This window comes from Budorcas taxicolor, chromosome 25 (assembly GCF_023091745.1).
Source record: "Budorcas taxicolor isolate Tak-1 chromosome 25, Takin1.1, whole genome shotgun sequence".
NCBI classification, from domain to species: Eukaryota; Metazoa; Chordata; class Mammalia; order Artiodactyla; family Bovidae; genus Budorcas; species Budorcas taxicolor.
The window spans coordinates 41,294,166-41,318,345 of NC_068934.1; the positions used below are offsets into that span (position 1 = coordinate 41,294,166).

General features: G+C 54.9%; 1 protein-coding gene across 2 annotated transcripts in view; it reads left to right on the forward strand.

Annotated features, from left to right (window-relative positions):
• The window catches only part of INCENP (inner centromere protein), a 108,392-nt gene extending 86,141 nt beyond the window's left edge, over positions 1-22,251 (forward strand). The window contains exons 5-19 of one of the 2 annotated variants that reach the window (XM_052661756.1): positions 4,273-4,324; positions 5,197-5,257; positions 5,341-5,455; positions 6,717-6,768; positions 7,171-7,288; positions 7,761-7,895; positions 8,346-8,357; positions 13,836-13,945; positions 14,016-14,136; positions 14,452-14,574; positions 15,601-15,779; positions 17,503-17,581; positions 17,767-17,871; positions 19,317-19,467; positions 20,897-22,251. In XM_052661756.1, coding sequence (XP_052517716.1) covers positions 4,273-4,324; positions 5,197-5,257; positions 5,341-5,455; positions 6,717-6,768; positions 7,171-7,288; positions 7,761-7,895; positions 8,346-8,357; positions 13,836-13,945; positions 14,016-14,136; positions 14,452-14,574; positions 15,601-15,779; positions 17,503-17,581; positions 17,767-17,871; positions 19,317-19,467; positions 20,897-21,111 — 1,628 coding nt within the window. In that variant the 3' untranslated portion in view covers positions 21,112-22,251. The remainder of the gene's footprint in view (positions 1-4,272; positions 4,325-5,196; positions 5,258-5,340; positions 5,456-6,716; positions 6,769-7,170; positions 7,289-7,760; positions 7,896-8,345; positions 8,358-13,835; positions 13,946-14,015; positions 14,137-14,451; positions 14,575-15,600; positions 15,780-17,502; positions 17,582-17,766; positions 17,872-19,316; positions 19,468-20,896) is intronic. The other variant, XM_052661755.1, reaches the window with a different exon arrangement.
• The last annotated feature ends 1,929 nt before the right edge of the window (positions 22,252-24,180 follow it).

Below are 24,180 nucleotides of genomic sequence, written 5' to 3' on the forward strand. Positions count from 1 at the left end.
GACCTGTCTTGGGGATGGGGATTTCCTTAGGTGTGAATCTCATCCTGGGCAGGAGCCCAAGGGGGAGAGCAGACCTGGAATTCTAGAGGGAGGGTCAGGGAGAGACCCTCAAGGCTCCCCCACGCTTCTGGTTCAGACATCTGGACACTCTTAAGCCAGTCTTTTCCCTGGAGAAGGAAATGGCAACCCACTTCAGTATTCTTGCCTGGGGAATCCCATGGAGGGGAAGCCTGGTGGGCTGCAGTCCATGGGGTCGCAAAGGAGTTGGACACAGCTTAGTGACTGAACAACAACTTGGCCCCGCCCTGAACACAGGTGGGCTTCAGATTTGATCTGCCTTTGACACAGTCCTATGGAAGGAAGACAGTCAGACAAGGTGGTTAAGCCCTGGAGACACTAGAGCCTGCAGGACCTGGGGCATACCCTTCTCAGAACCTCAGTTTTCCCATCTGTTAAATGGTAAGAATGCCTGTCTTGAGTGTGGGTAGAAGACCCGTCTTAGTGGTTGGATATGGTACAGCTCATTCGTGCAAAACGAAACAAAACTAGGTGATAAAACCACAGTCAGCCTGTGTCCCTACAGCTCAACCGAGGAGTGCCTAGCTGACCCTCCTAGGGTGCTCAAGGGTGTGGAGCAGGGAAGGGCGAAGAGGGCTTCCTGGAGGCCTTCCTGACACCCGGGCCCTGGGGCTTAGCTCGGCGGGCAGCTTAGAGGTGGGGGTCTTAGTTTGGGTTCCCCGGAAGCAGCCCTCAATGTCAGGGTTTAAGAAGAGCTTGTTACTGTGGGAGGGAGAGGAAGCACCTGCAGCAAGGGAGTGGGGAGGTGACCACCAGTAACGGGACTGGGGCCTCTGGAGCCAATGTGGAGCCCTTGGGAGGGGCTGCTGGGTGGAGGCATTAACCCCCCAAACTGGCAGGGTGCACAGTTGGCCACACTTCACTGGGCAAAGAAGTGGTCTCTGAAGTGGTCAGGTGGGGCCAGGGCCACTGCCCTGGGTTTCTGCATGGCCCGGCTTTACAGGCCGGGCTCCTCCCCAGCTCTGCACTGGGAAATGGCCCCTCAGCACCTCTCCAGGCCTTTGCCCTGCCACCAGACCTGTTCTAAAGCCCTAATGGCTTGAGTCAGCACTTAACATTCCAGAGAAGCCTTTACACACTTCTGTGTGGTCACATGGGCGTCTCCTCACCTTTCAGGCCCCTCATCAGCAAGCCCTGAGCTGGGATGGGAGGCAGGGGGTGGGAGGAGCCTGCCCCTGTTCTCCACCCCACTCCCCCAGGCCTGCCGGCCTCCCCCCTAGTGAAAGTCACTCAGTCTCTGACTCTTTGCGACCGCATGGACTATAGTCTGCCAGGCTCCTCTGTCCATGGAATTCTCCAGGCAAGAATATTGGAGTGGGTTGCTGTTCCCTTCTCCAGGGGATCCTCCCAACCCAGGGATCAAACCCTGGTCTACTGCACTGCAGGCAGATTCTCTGTCGCCTGAGCCACCTGGGAACCCTCACAGAAGGAAGGTCCCTGCTTCCGGCCTCCCATCCTCTGCCTTAACGTCTGGCCACGCCCCCGTGGCTCAGATGCTTCGCAAAGCCCGCTCCTTCCTGCCTCACGGCCTTGGCCGATGCTGTTCCTTCTGCCCAGACTGGCACCTCTCAATTTGCGGCCTCAGGACCTCAAAGAGCTTTTGATTATGAGGACTCTTATCTGTTGGTAGTTATTTAATACTTTAATAGAAGAGTAACAAACCTATTAAGGTTAGTTTTTCTTCCTTTCTTTTTTTCTTTAAAAATAACTGTTTTCCAAATAACTGTGACTGGCGCTATTCTCCTGCTGTGAGAATAAATGGCATCATCCCATTGATGGGCGGCTTGGAAGAAGGCAGCTGGGTGCTGCCTTCAGTCTGTCGCGTTGTGCTGTGTGGGTTCAAAAGTCTGCGGTGAAAATCTGGCCTCACACAGAAACCTAGCTGGCAAAGGGAAGAGGACTTAGAAAGCGTTTTGTTGTGTATTCTCTTTGTTCTTCCAATTAATTTGTGCGTACTCGCAAGTGTGCAGAGTTACGCACACCTTCCAGGTGTTGAGGCACTTTATCATATATTGTCTTAAAGGACCACGTTTGCTTTCTGGTCTCATCGGAAAGGTTTTTGGGTATCAGGAAGCTATGAAGTTCATGGCGGTTTTGGCTTTTTGTGGGGCTCAGTTTTTTTATTCTTGGCAACAAATCCTGTTCATTTGATTTGAAGGGACAGGCTCCCTTTGTTCATTTCTAAGACAGTATCTGCCAGACACCCAGGCTTGTTGAGCCATAGTTTGTCAGTTGTTCTTTGACTTAAAAACAGCATTCTGTTTAAAAATAAAGGGAGGGGGTGGGGCCGATTCAGGTGAAACCTCAGACCCCTGTGCTTTTTAGAGATTTGGCTATGCAGCCCAAGGGCATTTTGCTTACACTCTACTTTATGACAGAGTGTATTAAAAAGATATGAACTTAAGTTTATTTATTTAAAAAATATTTTATTTATTTACTTATTTATTTATTTGGCTGCAAGTTTCTTTTTGTTTTTTTTAATGCTTGCTTATTTGACTGTGCCGTGTCTTACTTGGGGCACGCGGGATCTTTGATCTTTGTGGCAGCATGTGGGATCTTTAGTTGAGGTTTTTGTATTATGGTGAAAATAGTTAAGACCTTGTGGGTCCCCCGAAAGAGTACTCTTGGGCCCTCAGCTCTCAGGAGACCCAGACTACACTCAGAACTACTGGCCCAGACATCCCCCACCCCCTCCTTTGCAGCTTTCTTACACTTCACTTTCCAGCCTCCAGACCAGCTTGAAGTCCTCTTCTCTTTCCTGTCGTGACACGTGTCACTTGTCAGCCACAGGATTATCTGGTGATTGTCTAGACCGACTTGTGGCCCGTCTGGTTTGCTCTCTGTTGGGCCCCCAGGGCCTGGTGCATAGTAGGCCCTCGACGTAAGTTTGCTGAATGCATCTGCTGCTTTGTGTTCAGCCTGTGCTGGAAGGTGGAGGCCCGAAGCCCAGCACTGTCCCTCTTTCCAGACACTCCCAGCCCAGTGAACTTTGTCCTCGGAGGGGCTTGTCACCAGCTGGGGCGTAGCAGGAGACATTCAGGCAGCAGCTCTGTGGAGGGTGTGAGGCATCAGGGGGGTGCTGACAGCAGGGCTCTGCACCCCGGGAACGGGGAGGGGTCTGTCGGGTGAGGGGGTCTGGGTCTAGTGAAGGGAGGGGGCTACAGGGTGGGGAGGATCTGTGGTAGTGAAGGGAGGGGTCTGTGGGGTGGAGGGGTCTGCAGGTGGAGGGGGTCTGTGACGAGTGAAGGGAGGGGTCTGCAGGTGGAGGGGGTCTGACTAGTGGTGGGAGGGGTGTACAGGTGGAGGGGGTCTGTGGGGTGGAGGGATCTATGACTAGTGAAAGGAGGGGTCTCTGGGGTGAGGGGGTCTGTGACTAGTGAAGGGAGGGGTCTGCAGGTGGAGGGGGTCTGTGACGAGTGAAGGGAGGGGTCTGTGGGGTGAGGGGGTCCGACTAGTGATGGGAGGGGTCTATGGGGTGAGGGGGTCTGTGACTAGTGAAGGGAGGGGTCTACAGGGTGGGGAGGATCTGTGGTAGTGAAGGGAGGAGTCTGTGGGGTGAGGGGGTCTGTGACTAGTGAAGGGAGGATCCGTGACTGGTGAAAGGAGGGGTCTGTGGGGTGGAGGGGGGTCTGTGACTGGTGAAGAGAGGGGTCTGTGGGGTGGAGGGGGTCTGACTAGTGAAGGGAGGGGTGTACAGGTGGAGGGGGTCTGTGACGAGTGAAGGGAGGGGTCTGCAGGTGGAGGGGGTCTGACTAGTGATGGGAGGGGTGTACAGGTGGAGGGGGTCTGTGACTAGTGAAGGGAGGGGTCTGTAGGGTGAGGGGGTCTGTGACTAGTGAAGGGAGGGGTCTGTGGGGTTAGGGGGTCTGTGACTAGTGATGGGAGGGGTCTGCAGATGAAGGGGGTCTGTGGGGTGGAGGGGTCTGTGACTAGTGAAGGGAGGGGTCTGTGGGATGAGGGGGTCTGTGACTAGTGAAAGGAGGTGTCTGCAGGTGGAGGGGGTCTGTGACGAGTGAAGGAAGGGGTCTGTGGGGTGAGGGGGTCTGGGTCGAGTGAAGGAGGGGTCAGCAGGTGGATGGTGTCTGTTGCAGAGAGACGCAGCCAAGCCCCCAGCAGAGCCTGGCTGCCCTGGACTTCTTGGACAGACCAGGCTGGTTCTGAGGGCGTCTTTTTGTCCCTTTGTTTTCCCGTCAGGCCACAGTTACCTGGAGAGGCTCCTGAATGTTGAGGTGCCCCAGAAAGTCAGGTGAGTTGAGTTCCGGGGCTTGGGGACCTTCCTGGGGCTGGGCAGGGCACACACACTGCGGGCCCTTTCCAGGTGAGGCCCCCCGGTGGAGGCCTGAGCCTCCTGTGCCTGAGCCTTCCCTTTCCTTGGGAACCACTCCTGAGCCGCCCACCACTGCCCCCTGCCCCAGTTTTACCAGGAAGTGCCCCACGGGTGCCAGGTCTTCCCACATTGCTTGTCAACATCCCTCGTCAGCCCTGGCCCCTCCAAGCCTTATCCTGGGGCCAGAGCCCCATAGGTTGTCAAATCCAAAGCCCTGAGGGTGAGCCAGCGCAGTCATGAGGAGTCAGTTCCTCCTGGAGTGCGCGGTGTGGGGATCGGAGCTGCTCCATTTATACCCCAGCCGTGCTTGGGGCCAGCGCCCCTTTTCCAGGGGGCCACGTCCTGCCATCCCTGGAACTACTGCAGCCCCCACCCCTCACCCCCGTGGCCCCTGCTCTGGAGCAGAGGGTTGGTGCTGGGGATGGGCAGACCCACTGGCTTTGCTGGCCCCACGGTAAATGGAGGAGAGACCTCAATGAGACATGGCTCATTCTAGCCAACCGGGTTGACAGGGAGCTGGGAAAGGGCTGACATCCAGAATCCAGGCCCCGATGGGATCTGAGTGAAGCCAGACTCAGAAGCTGACACCCCTCGTCTGCCCGGGCCGAAGACTTAAAGCACCCAGCACCTGGCTCTGGCTGCCCTGCCCACCTGGGGCTGTTGGGGCTGTGGTCCAGTCTGGGGCATCTGACGGACCCCTCCTGGCTTGCTCCCCCAGGGCACGGGAGAGGGGCTCCCTTGGGGAGGCTTGGGCAGGGTGGGTCCCACAGTGCCCCCTGCTTTGCTTCCAGCCCCAAGGAGGAGGAACCCAGCAAGGAAGCTGATGAGCCTAAGGAGGCAGCTGAGCCAGAGGTAAGTGGGCAGGCCAGGGAGGGGTGGGCTCGAGGCCTGCGAGTCCCGGGGACAGACTCCTGAAGGCCTGGTTCTTCCCTTAGGTCCCCAAGAACAATGGCAGGGCCTTGCAGCTCCGCAGCACCACCATCATCACCCTTAGCCCACCCAGCTCACAGCCTGCAGCCAGTAGCCAGGGTGAGTGTGAAGGGCGGCAGGGTGAGTCTCCTGACCTGCTGGTGAGGGACACTCAGGGCTGTGCAGGCCTTGGTAGCCTCTGTCTGACTTTCTCTCGAAAGAGAGGCAAGGCGGGGTTTCTGGGCTGACAGGCTGAGGGTATGTGAGACCCGGGGTGCAGAAATCTGCTTGAGTCGACATGTTTCATCTCCCACCTTTTGGCTGAAGCTGCTGCTGGGTGCAGTTGGGAGGCCATGGCCAGTTGGTCCAGGAAGCTGGGGTGGGGGGACCTGAATTAGGGCAGTAACTGTGAACATGCCAGGTCAAAGCCTTGAGCCTCCCTCCAGGGTGGGGAACAGGAGGGTCTAGGTGCTGGGGTGTGAGCATGTGGCCTTGCGTTTTGTCTGCCGCTGGCTCACTTCTCACCTCTAGGTCTCCCGGCTGAAAGGGCAGGAGCGCTGCGGGCACCTCCCCTGGTTCAAAGTGCAGTACCTGAGGGGGCTTGAACGTGGCTCCCTGGCTTCATGACTGGGTTAGGGACAACAGCTGCGCCAGCCCCACAGACCTCAGGGGTTGCTGCCAGAACCCTTTGGAGTAGAGAGTGTTGTGAGGGACTTCCCTGACAGTCCAGCGGCTAAGACACCACACTTCTACTGCAGAGGGCGTGGGTTCAACCCCTGGCTGGGGAACCAAGACCCTGCATGCCACATGGTGTGGCCCCCCAAAAACAGAAACGTGAAAGTGTGATGGTGTTGAAGAACCGGGGGAGGGGAGATCGGCCCCTTCTGTTGCCAGGGAAACAGAACCTACTGACCCGCACCCCACATGTTGACCCTGTTCAGGAGCACCCCACTCCCACCCCTGTGCCACCCCTAGCAGAAAGGGCCAGGAAAGGTCAGGTTTCGAAGCCAGTCCAGGGGCCTGTTAGAGCTTATAGCTTCCAATTCTTCCCATGAAAGGCATCCATGTTAGTGTTAGGCTGGGGAGAGGGGGCAACTGGGCTCTCAGTATTAAAGGCGAGTGGGATGTGCTTGGGGCCACCTCGATGGGACTGTCTCACCGTTTCACCCCAGAGGCCAGGCCTGGGGACAAGGGGTCTGTGGACTGGGGGCAGCATGCTGGCTCTGCATGTTCCGAGATGTATCAGGACCAGACGGTGCTAAGGCGGATGCTCCTGCCCCTGGCCACCCCAAGATACCCTGGGAAGAGACCTTTGCCCCTGCCAGGGCTGCTGCCCATGGGCCCCTTCCCTGGACCCCTCCCCACCCTCCCTGCCACCCCCTTGAACCTGCTCTTTCCACAGAGGCCGAGACTGACCAGGCAGATCACCCCAAGGAGCCACCCCAGAGTGTCAGGTTTGCATCCGGGAAGGGGCGTGCAGGCCGCCATTCAGAGGGGCAGGAACCCTGAGTCCTTGGCTGGGGAGGGTGGGCACCTGCGTTTCCTCTCGGCAGAGGTGGGGCCTGGTGCTCTCACTTAATAAAGGAGACAGCTTCGTGCTATGGGGTGAGCCTGGCCTGGGGCTGGGCGATGGGATCCCTGGCTGCATGAGCTTAGGCTGGTCCATTTCCCTTCCTTTGACCAGGCAGCAGAGGGTCAGTCAGGGAAACTCACCTCTGTGGTACCTTTCAGGCTGGAGTCTTGGGGGCTGGGCCCGGTTCTGTTCACAGGGGGGCATCTTTTCTGGGGCATGGCAGGGCTGCTGGGGAGGACACCAGGGCCGGCCCCCTGACACCACTGTCTCCACGCCTCGGCAGGAGGAAGCGCAGCTACAAGCAGGCGGTGAGTGAGCTGGACGAGGAGCAGCAGCTGGAGGATGAGGAGCTGCAGCCCCCCAGGAGCAAGACCCCCTCCCCGCCCTGTCCTGCCAGCAAGGTGAGTGCACGTCTGCCCTCCCTCTGAGCCGCTGCCCCGCCCCCGGGCTCTGGCCCTGGTCTCCTCTTGTCCTGCCCCCGGGGCCTGACCCTGGTCTGTCTGTCCCGCCCCCTGGGGTCTGAACCCTGGTCTGTCTGTCCCGCCTCCTGGGGTCTGACCCTGGTCTGCCTGTGTCACCCCTGGGGTCTGACCCTGGTCTGTCTGTCCTGCCCCTGGGGTCTGACCCTGGTCTGTCTGTCCCTGGTCTGTCTGTCCCGCCCCCTGGGGTCTGACCCTGGTCTGTCCGTCCCTGGTCTGTCTGTCCCGCCCCCTGGGGTCTGACCCTGGTCTATCTGTCCTGCCCCTGGCGTCTGACCCTGGTCTGTCTGTCCTGACCCCTGGGGCCTGACCCTGGTCTGTCTGTCCTGCCCTCTGGGGTCTGACCCTGCTGTCTGTCCCGACCCCCGGGGCCTGACCGTGGTCCCGTCTGCAGGTGGTGCGGCCCCTCCGGACCTTCCTACACACCGTGCAGAGGAACCAGATGCTCATGACCCCAACATCAACCCCCCACGGCAACATCATGAAATCCTTCATCAAGCGCAACACTCCCCTGCGCGTGGACCCCAAGGTGAGAAGCTGCCAGGGTCTGGGCCAAGGCAGGTTGTGGCCCGGCCCACCGGTCAGGGGCCAACTTGAGCCTCTGTGGCCCTGGGCTGCCTCGACCCTGGGGACTGTCCCATCCCCTTGGGCTCTGCCTGGCCGCCTCATGGCTTGGCTGGCTCCGGGTGGCCTCCCAGGTGCTGGGTCCTGGGCCAGAAAGTTACAGAACTGACCTGGCCGGCCGCCACCATGACCGTCCATCCCCCACACACCATTCCCTCCCGGTGGCCTGAGTAGTTAAAGTGAAGGACACATATGGACACTGATTTGCTGGGGATGAGGGCTCTGTATGCCAGAGGAGGTGATGGAGACGCTGGTGAGAGGTGGGCAGGCGTCACCAGGAGGGTGGTCTGCCTTCCAGGTCTCCCCCAACCTGGCATTAACTCTTGGCTTTTTCCCTGTCTCCTCTCCTCCACAGAGCAGCTTTGTTGTAAGTAAGGCCTTCCCCTTCCTCGTAACCTAGCTCCACGCAGCACTTACCGCTGTGGCCCTGTCTCTGAAACTGACAGCACCTGTAGAGGCACTAACGTCATCGATGGGAGCGTTAAGGGGAGCCAGAGGAGGGAGGTGGAGCCGAGGTGCTGGCAGGCCAACCCAGCAGAGCCTGCCTGGGAGGTGGAGTCTCAGAGCCTCCCTGAGGCAGGAGGCAGCAGAGGGGGTGTGACCTGCGGTCTGTCCCCGGGGCCACATCTTGCAGTGTCCCCCCAGCCCCCCAGCCACCTCCTTCCGGCCTCCCTCCCTCCCTCTTCCCTGTTGCTGGGCTCATCCTCAGGGTCTGGGGCTGCGAAGAGAACAGACAAGGCTTCTCTGATCCCAGGCCACCGAGATTTACTGGGTCGCAGACCTAAGCTGCTGCCTTGAGGGGCAGGCAGTGCGGGGAAAGGAGGGCTAGGTCCTCCGGGTGACACTTTCTGGAACCATCAGTGTCATCCCTTCAGAAAGAAAGCCACAGGAGCTGTTCTCTTCTCAGATGTCCCAGAGCCAAGCTGGATGAGTGGCCGTGTGCAGGGAGCCGTAGGGCACTGGGACCGGCTTGGGCCACGGTCCTGGCCCCCCAGGGTCTCCTGCGCAGCTGCACAGCCACAGTCCCCGCGGTCCTTTAGTGTCCACTGGCGCTTTAAAGGGTCTCCTACCAGGAGGGCTTCTGCTTCCAGCCGAGGGTCTTAGGGCCTCAGCTTGGCAGTCAAGGGGCTTCCCCACAGCTGCACAGGCAGGCCCTGAACTTGCCTCTCCTGCAAGAAGGCTGGTCCCATCTGGGTGGACAGGGCCGGGGCATGCCATCCAGTATGCCAGGGAGCAGCTCTGTGGTCCTTAAGCACCTGTTTTTGTGCCAGGACCCTGCTGGGCATCTGTGCCCACAGCAGTGAACCAGCCCTGGGCTTGTTCCTCCTACGAGGAACTACCCGTGCCCCACCCAGACTGCTTGGAGCCTCACAGGGCCCGTGGGGATGACCAAGGGATTCAGGAAGCTGCCCTTCCCAGCTGTGGGGAGCCCAGGTCTCTGCACGGGGCATCTGGTGGGTAGGACAGTCCTCAAAGAGACCAAGGGACCTACACAGGTCTCTGTGGCCTTGGACTGGTTTCCTAACCTTTGGGCCTACATTTCCTTGGCTATGAAATGTGGAGACAGTGGTCCATTCGTGCAGACCCAATGAACCAAAGAGAAATGTGTGTCAAGCCCCCAGCACAGGGCTCGGCATGGAGTGGTTTGATGAACGGCAGAGACGCTGCTCAGCTGAGGCCCCTGGAGGCAGAAGGGGCTGTGCAAGCTTTTGGATTCTTCCTGCTCTCTGCCCTGGCCTTGATGGGGGCCTCTGGGGAGCAGCCCACCTCTCAGGGTTGGGGCAGAGAGGAAGCACGGGTTCTATGGCTTAAGTAACTCTTGTTTTCGTTCTGTGAGATTCACAACGCAACAGGATAAATTCTGTGACCTGGACTGGGAAATCCTAACACCTGAGCTTCAGGAAAAGAGCCTATTTTCCTGAGCTCTGCTGGGAGCAGGAGTCTGGCACATGGGGAGGGTGGGGTAGGAAGAAAGGGTGGGCACTCTCTGGGTGCCACATGGCCTTTGTTTCCCCGGTGCTTTCCTCTCAGGCCAGCAGACGGGGTGGCCTCTCACTAGGTTCCCCTGGGTCTGGGTGTTTGGAGAGCAAAAGGCCCCCTGCTCCTTCCCTGAGGGGGCCTCCTGAAGGCCAGTGCCCTCCTCCAGCCTGGCTCCTACGGCTCAGTGTCGTCTCTGTTTCCATTTCTCTATCTTCTAAAAAAAAAACTTTTTATATTAAAAAAACAAACTTTACAGTAAAATTTATGTTAAAAATGATCATACGGTAAAATCTATACTTTGTGAAAGTATAGGTTTATGTAACCCCCTGCCACAATTGGGGTGCAGAGCAGTTCCATCCCCTCCCCTCCCCGCCCAAAACTCTATGCCCCACTCACAACCCACGTTCTCCATCACTATAGTCTTGGCCTTTTGAGACTGTCATGAGGGGAATCATGACAGGTGACCTCTTGAGACTGGCGTCTCAGCCATTACATTTGAAGTCAGTTTCTGGTAGACAGCATATAGTTGAGTCATGGTGGTTTGGTTTTGTTTTTTCTTTTTAAAATCTAACAATGTCTGATTTATTTTGTTGTACGTTTGGATTTAAGGATTTAAGTCTAGTGTTTTATTATTGTCAGCTGTTAACCATTATTTTTTTTTCTTCTGTTTCCCTTTCTTGCCTTCTTCTGGGGGTCCCTTGAACATTTTTTAATATTCCATTTTAATTTGTCTTCCACGATTTGGACTGTGTCATTTTGAGTGTTTTTTGGTGTTTGTTCTGAAGCATTACATACTTAACTTTCACAGTCGCTTTAGCATCTGTATCTTATCAATTACCTGTAGGCGCCTTGACTCCCCGCTGTGTGTGAACCTTGTCTTACATATTTCATCTCCATACATTGACAGCCCTGGCAGAATAATTTTTGCTTTCAACTGTCAAACATTTTAAAGAAACTCGAGAGGAAAGGAAGTCTGTTGATATTTACCCAGATATTTATCATTTCTGTTCTTCATTTTTGATGTTTTCTTCTGCTATCATTTCTCTTCCATCCGGAAAACACACTTTAGCAATTTTTTGAGAACAAGTCTGCTGGCAGCAAATTCTCTAGTTTTCCTTTGTCTGAGAAAGTTCATTTGGGAAGGATATTTTCACTGAATAAGTGGAATTCTTGAGTAACAGTTCTTTCCTTTTAGCAGTCTTACAGGGTGCCATTTCTGTCTGGCCTCCATACTTTCTGATGTCCGTCAAATGATTACTCCCTGTTAGATAATGTGTCTTTTTTTCCAGTGCTTGCTTTGCAGGTTTTTTCCATTTGTATTAAGTGGTTTTTGTGTTTGTTTTCAAGCTATGCGGGGTCTGTGTCGCGGCGTGCAGGCTTTCTCCTGTGCAGGTGGGGGCTGCTCTCTAGTTGTGGCGTGAGGGCTTCTCACTGCCATGGCTTTCCTTATTGTGGAGCACGGGCTCTGGGCACGTGGGCTCAGCAGCTACAGGTTCCAGGCTCTGGGCACGTGGGCCTCAGCAGCTGTGGCGCGTGGCCTCAGCAGTTGTGAGTTCTGGGCTCTGGAGCGCAGGCTCAGTAGCTGTGGCGCATGGGCTTAGCTGATCCACAGCGTTTGGGATCCTCCCAGCCCAGGGATCGAACCCATGTCTCCTGTATTGGCAGGTGGATTCTTTACCACTCAGTCATCAGGGAAGCCCTGTATTACTAAGTTATTAGCAGTTTGATTCTTTTCTGGCTGGGTATGTGTATCCTTGGGTTTATCCTGTTTAAGTTTTGATGACCTCAGCTTCCCTGGTGGCTCACACAGTAAAGCGTCTGCCTGCGGTACGGAAGACCCAGGTTTGATCCCTGGGTTGGGAAGATCCCCTGGAGAAGGAAATGGCAACCCACTCCAGTACTCTTGCCTGGAAAATTCCATGGACTGAGGAGCCTGGTTTGCTACAGTCCATGGGGTCGCAGAGTCGGACGTGACTGAGCGACTTCACTTCAGTTCACTTCACTTTAATCTGTAGATTTATATCTTTCAGCAACTCTGGGCATTTTCAGCCATTATTTCTTCAAGGTTTGGTTTTCTTTCTCCCCAGCATTTCATAAACCTTTTGTTGTCATCCCACAGTTCCTTCAGGCTCTGTTAATTTTTCTTCAATATCTTTTCTCTCTGTGCCTAGACTGGATACATTCTATTGATTTATCTTCAAGTTTTCTCCATTCTGCTGTTGGGTCCATCCACTGAAATTTTTTTTCAGTTACTGTATTTTTAGTTCCAAAATTTCCATTTGATTCTTCCTTAGATCTTTCACTTGCTGAGAGTTTTTATTTTTCCAGTTTCTTAAGAATCCTCTGATGACTTATTAAAGCATTTTTGTCATAGCTGCGTTAAAGTCTTTGTCAGATAATTCCAGCATGTCGTCTTGGCATTGGTGTCTGTTGATTGTCTTTTCCCATGGGAGTTAAGATTTCCCTGGTTCTTTTATGCTGAGTAATTTGGGATTGCATCCTGTACATTTTGAATATGATGTTAGGAGTGAGTTAAAGTTGCTCAATCATATCCAACCGACTCTTTGCAACCCCATGGGCTGTAGCCTGCCAGGCTCCTCTGTCCATGGAATTCTCCAGGCAAGAATACTGCCATTCCCTTCTCCAGGGGATCTTCCTGACCCAGGGATCAAACCTGGGTCTCCCATGTTGCAAGCAGACTCTTCACTGTCTGAGCCACCAGGGAAGCCCGTGTTAGGAGACTGGGTCTTGTTTAGGTCTTATGGAGAATGTTACTGTTCGCTTTAGTGGCAGCCCGCTGGCCCTGGCTGTGGTTCCAGCGTCAGTTCAGGTTTCCAGCCTTCACGGTGTTGTTTGGACCTGTCCAGGTGCTCCATCCAGCGATCAGGCTGGGGTGTGGCAGGTGGCCTGTGGCTTTAGTTCTCAAAGCTTCGGGTGTGATAGTCAGGGTTGAACCTGTGTCTCCTGCACTGACAGGCAGATTCTTCACCACTGAAGAAGGAGCCCTGAAACAACTCACACTTTTTAAAAGTTGTTTTTGAAATTATTATGTAGCCGTATCATAAGTGTGAAAAATAAAGAGAAAAAATGGCACCTCTCATCTGCCTGTGCAGCCTACAGTAAACCTCTGTTAGCATATGGCAGTATTATCTTTCCTTTTCTTTTCAACTGTTAGGAAGTAGTTAATACACACAAAAGTATGTGTGTACGGTCATATTACACATATAATAAAAAATTAATACATGTACCCAGGGGCTTCCCTTGTGGCTCAGCTGGTAAAGAATCCACCTGCAATGCGGAAGACCTGGGTTTAATCCCTGGGTTGGAAAGATCCTCTGGAGACGAGAACGGCTACCCACTCCAGTATTCTGGCCTGGAGAATTCCATGGACTGTATAGTCTATGGGGTCGCAAAGAGTCGGACAGGACTGAGCGACTTTGAGTTTCACCCATCCACCCCCTTAAATAGAACATTAACAGTAACTTTCAAAACTGCCTTTCTGTCCCTTCCCAATCCCGTTCTTTCAAATATACTTTTTACATAGCTAGACTCAGAGCATACATCCAATGTTGAGCCTGACTCTTGTGTTGCCCAGGACTTTCCCAGGCCCAGGTGAGGGCACGCGTGTCTCAGGCCCCTGGGAGGCCTTTGGATTCCCCCAGGAGAGAGACCGAAGCCCCGGGCCTCCATCTGGGTGGGAATGGAGGCCCTTTTGGGGTGACTTTGCCTCTCAGAAGCAGTCTGGTGCTGCTGCCTGTCTGGTAGGGTTGGGGAGGATTACTGTGGGGGTCCCAGGGCAACGTCTGGGGGTCGTCCTGCCCCAGCACCGGGCTGTGCTCGCTCACTCCCTACCCCCCAACCCCAGGAGAAAGAGCGGCAGCGCCTGGAGAACCTGCGGCGGAAGGAGGAGGCTGAGCAGCTCCGCAGGCAGAAGGTGGAGGAGGACAAGCGCCGGCGGCTGGAGGAGGTGAAGCTGTAAGTGCCTCCATGCCCTGCAGCCCACCCAGCCTCGCTGGACCCCCGTGACCACCCTGTGTGCCCACAGGAAGCGCGAGGAGCGCCTCCGCAAGGTGCTGCAGGCCCGGGAGCGGGTGGAGCAGATGAAGGAGGAGAAGAAGAAGCAGATCGAGCAGAAGTTTGCTCAGATCGACGAGAAGACAGAGAAGGTGCGGGCCTGGGCTGTGGGCGGCAGCTCAGTGGGCTGGACCCATGGGGACCTTACCGGTCTCCTGCCGCATATCCTTCTGTCAGTCACGGGCCCTGCAGTTCTGAGCCACGTGGAGGGTGGAAGGTCTGCTCTGGGGCGAGCACAGAGCTGTGCTCCTGGCGGGACTGCCTCCTGGCTGCCCCCTCCCCAGGGCTGTGGGAGCAAGCCGGGGCCATGGGGCTCAGAGTGTCTGTCACACAGAGTACCAAGCCCCGCTCCATAGGGTTGAGTGAGGGGGGCTGTTCCAATGGGCATCTGGGCTTGGGCTCTGCAGGCCAAGGAGGAGCGGCTGGCAGAGGAGAAGGCCAGAAAGAGGGCAGCAGCTAAGAAGATGGAGGAAGTGGAGGCGCGCAGGAAGCAGGAGGAGGAGGCGCGGAGGCTCAAGTGGCTGCAGCAGGTGTGAACGCGGGCGCGGCCGCAGGGAAGAGGTGGGGGAGTCTGCAGGGCCCCGAGGACTGCCGGGTACACGCCGCTCCATCAGGTTGATCCTGGTGGATCTTGTCGCCTCGAGCTCGGAAGGAGGCTCAGCGGAGGCTGTGGAGGTGGGGATGGTGACAGCAACCTGCCTGGTGTTTTCTGCAGAGGCAGCCGCTTGAGGGCTAAGTCCATGGCCTCGGGAGCCAGACTTCCAATTTCATTTCTGCCCTCTGTTGGCTGTGTGACCTTGGGTGGGTTCCTTGACCTCTCTGTGCTTCATTTCCTTCAGGTAACAGTGGTATCTATTTGATAGGGTTATTGTGAGGATTACCATTACAGGGCTTCCCTGGTGGCTCAGATGGTAAAGAATCCACCTGCAATGTGGGAGACCTGGGTTTGATCCCTGGGTCAGGAAGATCCCCTGGAGAAGTGAATGGCAACCCGCTCCAGTATTCTTGCCTGGAGAATCCCTATGGACAGAGGAGCCTGGCGAACTACAGTCCGTGGGGACGCAAAGAGTCGGACAGGGCCGAGCAGCTAAGCAGAGCACAAAAGATTACAGGCCCACCTGTCCTGAGGACTGTCAGTCTCACGACTCTAGGGGATGCGAATCTGTCACTGGGGAGTTACAAGACTAGTGGCTGAAACGTATGAAGTGTTTCCATAGTGCCAGGCACTGTTCTAAGTGTGTCGTGTATATAAACCCAGCAGGCTCATGAGGCATGGGCGTAACTGTTGTCCATGTTTTATCAATGAGGACAGACCAGGCCAGAGGGCTTGTGTGACCCGCCCGGTGTTCCCCAGCTCCAGGGTCTGGCTCCAGGCTGTAAATACGCTGCAGCAGCAGAAGTTGTCGCGGGGTGCCTCTCAGGCCGGTCACGGTGCTCCCTGTGGACGGGGCTTTGGTGGGGTGTCCTGGGCTCACGCCGCTCTTCCTCCCCGGACGCTCTGTGGCCCCTGCAGCCCGGGCTGGCCTGTGGGCCCTGACCGCGCTCCCTGTTGACAGGAGGAGGAGGAGCGGCGGCACCAGGAACTGCTGCAAAAGAGGAAGGAGGAGGAGCAGGAGCGGCTGCGGAAGGCGGCCGAGGCCAGGAGGCTGGCGGAGCAGCGGGAGCAGGAGCGGCAGCTGGCGGAGCAGCGGGAGCAGGAGCGGAAGAGGGAGCAGGAGCGGCTGCAGGCTGAGCGGTGAGCAGCCGGGCGGGCGGCCCACCCCCCGGGGGCCCCGCAGTCCTCCTGCGCGTGTGGCGCACACAGGCGTAGCCATGACCCAGGGCAGCTCCCGCCTTCACTTGGGGGTCTGGAAAAGAAGGGTTCCCTTCCTCCTATAGGCTTCCCTGGTGGCTCAGATGGGAAAGGATCTCCCTGCAGTGCAGGAGACCTGGGTTCGATCCCTGGGTCAGGAGGATCCTCCTGGAAAAGGGAATGGCTACCCACTCCAGTATTCTTGCCTGGAGAATCCCCATGGACAGAGGAGCCTAGTGGGCTACAGTCCATGGGGTCGCAAAGAGTCAGACATGACTGAGAAACTGACGCTTTGCAAAACAGGGAGGCTTTTTTTCTCTTGGCTCCAAACCAGGCAGACCACCCAAACGTGGTGTGTTTCTTGCTGGAGATTCAAGGAGTACCAGGCAGGGTCACTCAGGATTTTGTCTCATTCTGCCTCCAGCCGGATAAGCTGAGCCCTTTGGTGTGTTTTTTTCTCAGCTGACATGAGGCAGGGAGGTTGCAGGGCGAGCCAGCATTTCTCAGCAGTTGCTGAGGGTCTTTGGGTGGGAGCGTCCCACCGAGAAGGATGCCTTCTGGCGTCCTTGGCTCTTGCCCACCACTCTGCTCCTCTGTTCTGATGATGACTCGGGTTGCCCCCCATCAACATTTCCTGGCAGCTCCCCACCCCCATTGGGGACCATGGTGGATGAGCCAGCCCTTTCAGAGACAGGGGTCTCTGCGATAGGAAAGATTTCCACACTTAGTTCCACCGGTGTTTATCCAAGACCAATCCCTGTGCCTGGTTGTGCTGGGTTCTGGGGGTGCCAGGGAGGATAAACCATAGTCACCGTTGGCCGAGAGCTGTATGGGGCCCTGTCCCTGTGTGTAGACATAGAGAACTCTGCCTGTGCGTGTGTAGACACACGGCAGACCTTGGCCCAGGCCCTGCCTCCACCTCCTGGGAAACACCAGGCGTCCGTCTGCGTGGGGGGTCCACCGCCAGGGGACTCACTGCATCGGGGCTGTCTCCTGTGCTTGATGAGTGGCACAAAGGTGTCCTTTGACCTGTGGGCAGAGCCAGAGACAGGAGCCTGGGAAGGGAGCAGAGGGTGGCAGCTGGTGTGCTTTTAGAGTCGGATGTGTGCCGGGCAGCGCCGGGGGCTTCGAGGGGACGGACGATGGTTTGGTGGTCATAATAATGGGCAGCTACACGTCTTCCACCCGTTTCTTTGTTTAAACCTGTGGCCGGTGTACCAGCAGCTCCACCTCCAGAGGGGCACACAGGTTCAGAGAGGTTCCGTGACTTGTTCAGGGTCATCCAAGCAAGTACACGGAGGTGGCTTGTGAGCAGCCCCGCCCAGCTTCACATCAGGCCTGGGCCTGGGTGTGGGCCTGCGGTCAGGACGAGTGGCAGTGACTCAAAAGACCTCATTTCACTGTCCCGTCAACTCTGGATGCAAGGGGCTAGGTTCCCATCGTACGGCAGATAAGAGCCAGGTGCAGAGTTGTGGAGGAGGGGTCCCAGCTTGGTGGCCTCAAAGCCCAGCACCCCCGACACGGGTGTGCACGCCAGCCCCCAGCGCAGCTGCTGGCCCTCAGCTGGTGTGCCCACCCCGCCAGTGGGCTGGGGCGCCTGGCTTCCCTGGCAGGGACGGAACAGGGGCTCGGTTTCCTGCTCTGACTGGCTCTGCTCGGTCCTCAGGGAGCTGCAGGAGAGAGAGAAAGCCTTGAGATTACAGAAGGAGCGGCTGCAACGGGAGCTGGAGGAAAAGAGGAGGAAGGTAACGGGGGACCGGGCGTGTGGCTCCCAAGGGCTCTGCACTGAGCTCTGGGCTGGGGCGGCCTGGCCCCAGTGGTTCGGGCAGGAGCTGCTGTGCCCGCCGGGCTGCGCTGGGGTTGGCACAGAGTGGGGGAGCGCACTCCCCTGGTCTGTGACATCCTGCCTCCCGCTGTCTCCGGGCCCCAGGAAGAGCAGCAGCGCCTGGCTGAGCAGCGGCTGCAGGAAGAGCAGAAGAAGGCCAAGGAGGCTGCGGGTGCCAGCAATAGCCTGAACGTGACCGTGGACGTGCAGGTGAGGCCCGGGCGTCAGGGTGGAGAGGCCCCTTGGCTCTGATGATTCCCTTCCCAGGAGCTGGAGGCACAGGCTGAGTATATTAGGACCGTGAGAAAGGGGGGCTTCCCTTGTGGCTCAACTGGTAAAGAATCCACCTGTAATGTGGGAGACCTGCGTTCGATCCCTGGGTTGGGAAGATCCCCTGGAGAAGGGAAAGGCTACCCACTCCAGTATTCTGGCCTGGAGAATTCCATGGACCATACAGTCCATGAGGTCACAAAGAATCCAACACGACTGAGCAACGTTCACTTCCCTTCATGAGAAAGAGGAAGGGGACAGTCAGCCCAAGTGTTTCCCCCCCAACAACTATTTTTGATATATGCATTGTTCTTTATTCTGAAAGTAGAAAGTAGTTTAAAAACAAAAGAAACTGAGCTTTATAAAAGAATACAAAGCTAAAGAAAGGTGCCCTCCAAGGGTGAGTCTAAGTCTGGTGTATCTCCCTCTATATTGAACATTCACAAATATTTCGTACACACTTTTTCTCTCACACACATACACACAGGTTTTTAAACGGGCCCAGACTGCGCATTCCGTCTCAGCCTGTTCGTGCTGCTACAGCAGACGACCCTAGGCTGTGTGGCTGAAACAGCAGACGTGCTGGGGAGGCCAGGGTCAAGGCGCTGGCAGGTGAGGGCCCTCCTCTGGCTCACAGATGGCCGTTTTCTCGCTGTGTCCTCACACGGCTGGAGGGGAGAGGGAGCTCTCTGGGGTCTTTTCTAAGGGAACTGATCCCACTGAGGAGGGCTGTACCTCCCAAAGGTCCCACCTCCAGATACGATCACACTGGGGATTAGGATTTAACATAGGAACGTGGGGGAAGAATACACACGTTCAGTCCAGAACACATACCGTTTAGCAGCTTGATTTTTTTTCCCCCCTCCTTTTTTTTTTTGCTTGTTTAATGTGTTGTACACACCTATTTCACCATTTATTAATTGCTTCTGGTGGCTGTGTTCCACTTGGTACCAGAATTTCTTTAATCAGCCCTCCCCGACTAGCATTTAGGCTATTAATGCTGTTACAGACGGATGTAGTGTGAGGAAGGGTTTTCGTTGCAGTCTAGTTTAGGATGTTGAAAACTCGGAAGGTCACTGAACCAGGTGGTTAAATTACAAATCATGGAGTTCCCGGTGCAGTGCCCTGCAGCCATTCAAAGGACATACACACATACACACTGACCTGGAAGAACGTTTGAAACATGCTTTTACATGAAAAAGGAAGACATAAGAGTCATGTACGTGGCATGATTTTTTTTTTTTTCAATCAAAAAGCAACCCCTGAACGTTTTTCTTTCTTTTCCCTGTGAAATGAGGGGAGGTGGCCAGAGCCCGGCGCTTCTCAGCGTCAGGAGAGGCCAGCATCCAGGGCGGGCGGCCAGTAACCATGTTCACCTTTTCCAGTCTCCAGCTTGTACGTCGTATCAGATGACCCCTCAGGGGCACAGGGCCCCCCCCAAGATCAATGCGGATGACTACGGGATGGATCTAAACAGTGATGACTCCACCGATGACGAGGCCCATCCCCGGAAGCCCATCCCCAGCTGGGCCCGAGGTGAGCGGGGCCTGGAGCTCCCCAGGAGGGCGGGTCCCCACTTGTAACTCCGAGGGCTCGGCGGCTGTGGGTGTCAGGAGCCCATTGTGCCTGTGGGCTGGCAGCTTGAGTCTCGGGCCAGCTCTGCGTCGGACCTCCAGACGCTCCTGGAAAGGGTGGGCGGCCCTGACCAGTGGGCTCACCTGTAGACCAGACCTACGGCGCTGGGTGCCTCCGTTCTCGGCAGATGTGTTAGATCCTGGCTGACTGCCGGCAGGTGTGGTGCTGGGTATTCCGTCTCAGACTCTGGCCTCCCCCTGGGAGCCCCACCCAGTAGGCCAGATGGACCCAAATATGTCGCCTGGGTTGGGAATAGAGCTCAGAGAGGCAGTGGGGTTTTGGCTGTGCATGAAGCGCTGGCGTGGGGGTTCTGGCCAGCTGGTGGCGGGACTTGGGGGTGGAGATGGGAGCCCTTGAGCAGGATTGGGCCCCGAGTTTACACGTCTCTAAACAGGAGTGTGGGTGAGTTTGAAGGTGCCTTAGGCCTGGTTCCAAACCCTGCGGGAGTGAGCGAGGTCAGTGGGTGCCCATCTCACAGAGCTGGCCGAGCTGGGGGTGGGGTGGGCCTCACTCCCCGGAGGAAGGGCCCAGAGCCCTGGGAGCTCAGCCCTCTACAGACCACAGGCCCTGTGAGTCTCACTTCATCTAAACCCCACAGTAACTGGAATCTGACTCTGTCTCCTTAATAATAAGTCATTCTGGAGGTGGCAGCTGGCAGGAGTCAGCGTGGCTGGGATGCCAGGCTAATTGTGGTTGACCTCCACCAGCCCACTTGACTCTCAGTTCTCCCATCTGGAATGGGGGTGCTGAGAGCACCCAGCTGAGAAGGGCTACTGATGACGAAGCACGTTAGTGCAGGAAGGCCTGGTACCAGGCAAGCGCTGGGCACGCATTCTGCCACCCTGACCCCCTGGGTTCCTCCTCAGCCTCGCTCTAGGCTCTGAGCCACCAGCAGCCCCAGCCTGCACCAGGCATGACGAGGCTGCGGTGTTGATGGTGTGAGTAGCTGGTCAGGGCCGTCAAACATGACGTCAGATGTGTTGGTCCTGGAGCTGGACTTGTCTTTAGACCCCAGCTCTGCCGGTCACCAGCTGTGTGCCTTTGGGCAGGTCTCGTCGAGGTGGCCGTGGTGGTCTCACGATGAGGTGGTCATGCAGTGACCTTGGCCGAGTGCCTGGCTCACGTGAGCTGCCAGGGCAGGGCTACAAGAGCGGGCAGTGAGGGGTTATTGCTGTTTCGTAGAGGAGGACTCTGAGGAGAGTTGATGTGGCAGGAGGTGGGGGAGTGAGGAGGCAGAGAGGTTGACAGGGCTTCTGTGGGAGGGCAGGGAGATGGGAGGAGACTCGGGGGGACACAGGGCGGTGAGCCAGCCCTTCATGTCCCCCCGCAGGCACCCAGCTCAGCCAGGCCGTCATCCGCCAGTATTACCAGCCCCCAGACCTTCTGGATCTCTTCGGAAGCCTCCTCCAACTGGACTTGGAGGAAATCTTCCAGAAGAGCAAGCCCCGCTACCATAAGCGCACCAGCTCCGCCGTGTGGAACTCACCGCCCCTGCAGGGCCCCAGGGTCCCTGGCAGCCTGGCCTACAGCCTGAAGAAGCACTGAGCCGGGCCTGCGGGCCTGCTCGACTGTCTCGGCCTCGGCTGTGTCTATCTGTCCGTCTCTCTGTTGGCCTGCTGCCCTCCTGCCTGGTACCCTGTCCCTGAGGGTTTGGTCAGATGTATATAAATGTCCTCTGTGTCACGGGAGAAGAGCAGCCCAGCCCCGCCTGGTCTGTTGACAGCACTCTGTAAATAGATTGTTAGAGTTCAGTTGAATTTTAGCCTCTAGTGTTTGAGAGCTAGATTAATAAAGCCTGTTCCTTTAAGTCTGCTGTGGGTATCATGGCACCAGGGCTTCTCTGCACAAAGCCCCGGACCCTGGCTCTGTCTTGGGCTGCCGGAGGGGCCGGAAGAGGAGATGTGTCAAGGTCAGCTGGATCCCACCCACAGAGAGGCCGATGGAGCAGGCAATTCCGATGGCAGCCCTGAACAACCCTGAGAAACACTTCAGTTACTTTCATGTTGAGGCAGGTGACATTACAAGCCTGTTTTTCTGGGCACCGCCCTGCCTGGAAAGAGGGGCTCATTCAGTGGGTCAGACTTGGAGTTAAGGTCAGAGTTGGGCTCTTGACACAGCTCTGGCACTTAACACAGGCCCTCAGCCCCTCCACGCCTCAGGTTCCATCCACCCTCGCCCCAGATGCTGGAAGGACTAGAACATGGACGTGCCGCTGAAACAGATCTGGGTGAGGAAGGGGACGCCTCTTCAAACTACCTCAGGACCAGTACGTGCAAGCAGCTGGGATGTTTCTCCAGCGAAACCAGGCAGCCGCCAGGTTAAATGCTCATTAGCCGCCTCATTATTGCGTCTCCATGGAAGCTGGCCCTGCCCCACTGCAGCCAGCTGTGTACTAAGCCTGCCATAGCTCTGTCTCCTCCTCCAGCTCTTGGGATGGGGGTTGGTGAACTTGGGCCTATGGGCCAAATCAAGTCAAAGTCTGTTTTTGTCAAGTTTTATTGGAACCCACTCTATAGACATGAATTAACTACTGTCCCCATCTGCCTGCTGAGGGCAGAGTTAAATAGTTACAGCAGAGGCCTAATGTTTCGCAAAGGTGAGAGTATTTACTCTATACCTTTACAGAAAATGTTCGCTGACCCTACTTCAGGACAAAATCAAGGCTGAATGTAAGAGAGAATTTTAAAAATGAGCAAAGAGTGAATACATATAACAGGCTGAAATCTAGAAGATTCCACCCATGAAAAACATTTTACTGTTCATTCAAACAATTTAAATTTGTTTCGTATGTTCTCTGGGCTTCCCAGGTGGTGCTAGTGGTAAAGAACCCACCTGCCAACGCAGGAGACCTAAGAGACATGGCTTCCATCCCTGGGTCAGAAAGATCAGTATTCTTGCCTGGAGAATCCCATGGACAGAGGAACCCGGCAGGTGGGCTGCAGTCCATGGGGTCACAGTCAGAAACGACTGACGCAGTGTACACGCGTGCACACATGTTCTTTGATGAGAAACTTGTGTTGAGTCTACTGGTGAGGGTGTCTTTGCCTAAAGCCATAATGTCAAGATATGGCCTCTTGTAAGCGTATTTGTATGGTGGGTTTGAGAAGAAATTGTTAATCAGCAGAAGGGTGGTTACAGTTACGCTGCGTCTTCACCAGCACTTGATATTCTTGGTGCTTCATATTTTCGCTCTTTTTATAGATGTGTAGTGAGTTCTTGTGTGTGTTTTGTTTTTTTTTTTTAACTTTGGCAGCACAGTGAGGCCTGCAGGATCTTGGTTTCCCAACCAGGGTTCAAACCTGTGCCCCCTGCAGTGGAAGCTTGAAGCCTAAGTCCTAACCACAGGACCACCAGGGAATTCCCTCTTCATGGTTTTAATTTGCATTTCCCTAACGGCTGGTTATGCTGACCGTCATCTCATGTGCTTACTTGCCATCTGCGTATCTTTGGCAAAGTGTCTGTTCAACTCATTCGTTCATTTTTAAGTTGAGTTGTTGGTTTTCTTGCTGTTTAGAATCTATATATTCTAGACGTAAATCTGTTGTCAGATAAGCACTATTTTGTCCTAGTCTGCAACTTGTCTTTTCATTCACTTACCAGTATTTTTCATAGAGCACAAATTTTACTTTTGATAAAGTTCAGTTTATTAACATTTTCCTTGTATGGATTATGCTTTTTTGGCTTCATGTCTAAGAAATCTTTGTGCAGCTCCAGTTCTCAAAGACTTTTTCCTATGTTTTCTTCTAAATATTTTATAGTTTTACATATTACATTTAGGTTTATGATCTAGTTTTTGTTAATTTTTTTTTAATGTGGAGTTTATGTTTTTGTTTTGGGAGCATATCTATATGTTCCCAGTTGTTCTAGGGCCGTTTGTTTAAACGACTGTTCTTTTTCTTTTTTTTTTTTTTTACGACTGTTCTTTTTCACGAAATTTCTTTTGTGTCTTTATCAAGAGTCAGTCAGCCGTATTTGACTGTATCTGTTTCTGGACTTTGTATTCTCCTTCCTTGGTCTATGGGTCTCTCTTTTCACAGTAGTATTGACCATGCTTCATGGTCAAGATTACTGTAGCTTAAAGTCTGAAAAATCTGATAGTGTGATTTCTCCATCTTTATTCCTTCCTTTCAAAATTGTCTTGGCTTTTGTATCAGTGTTGCCTTTCTATATAAAATTTAGAATCGACTTATCTATATAAAAGTGCTGCTGGGATATTGATTGAAATTACATTAAACCTGTAGATTAACTTGGGGAGAGCGGACATGTTTGTGATGGTGAGTCACATGAGATAGCTCTCCATTTATTTGCATCTTTAGTTTCTTTTATCAGCATTTTGTAGTTTCAGCATGCAGATTCTGTATAAGTATTGTTAGATTTCTAGCTAAGTATTTTCTTGGAGCCTTTATAAATGGTATTGTCTTTCTAATTTTGGTTTCTAGTTGTTCATTGCTGGTATATAGAAATCCAGTTGACTTTTGTGTGTTGACCTTGTATCTTATAATGCAAGTTAAGCAGTACTTAGAGGGAACTTTATAGCGCTAAATGCTTATATTAGAGGAAGTCTCAAATCTACAACCCTAGCTTCCACTTTAAGAAACTAGAAAAAGAAGAGCA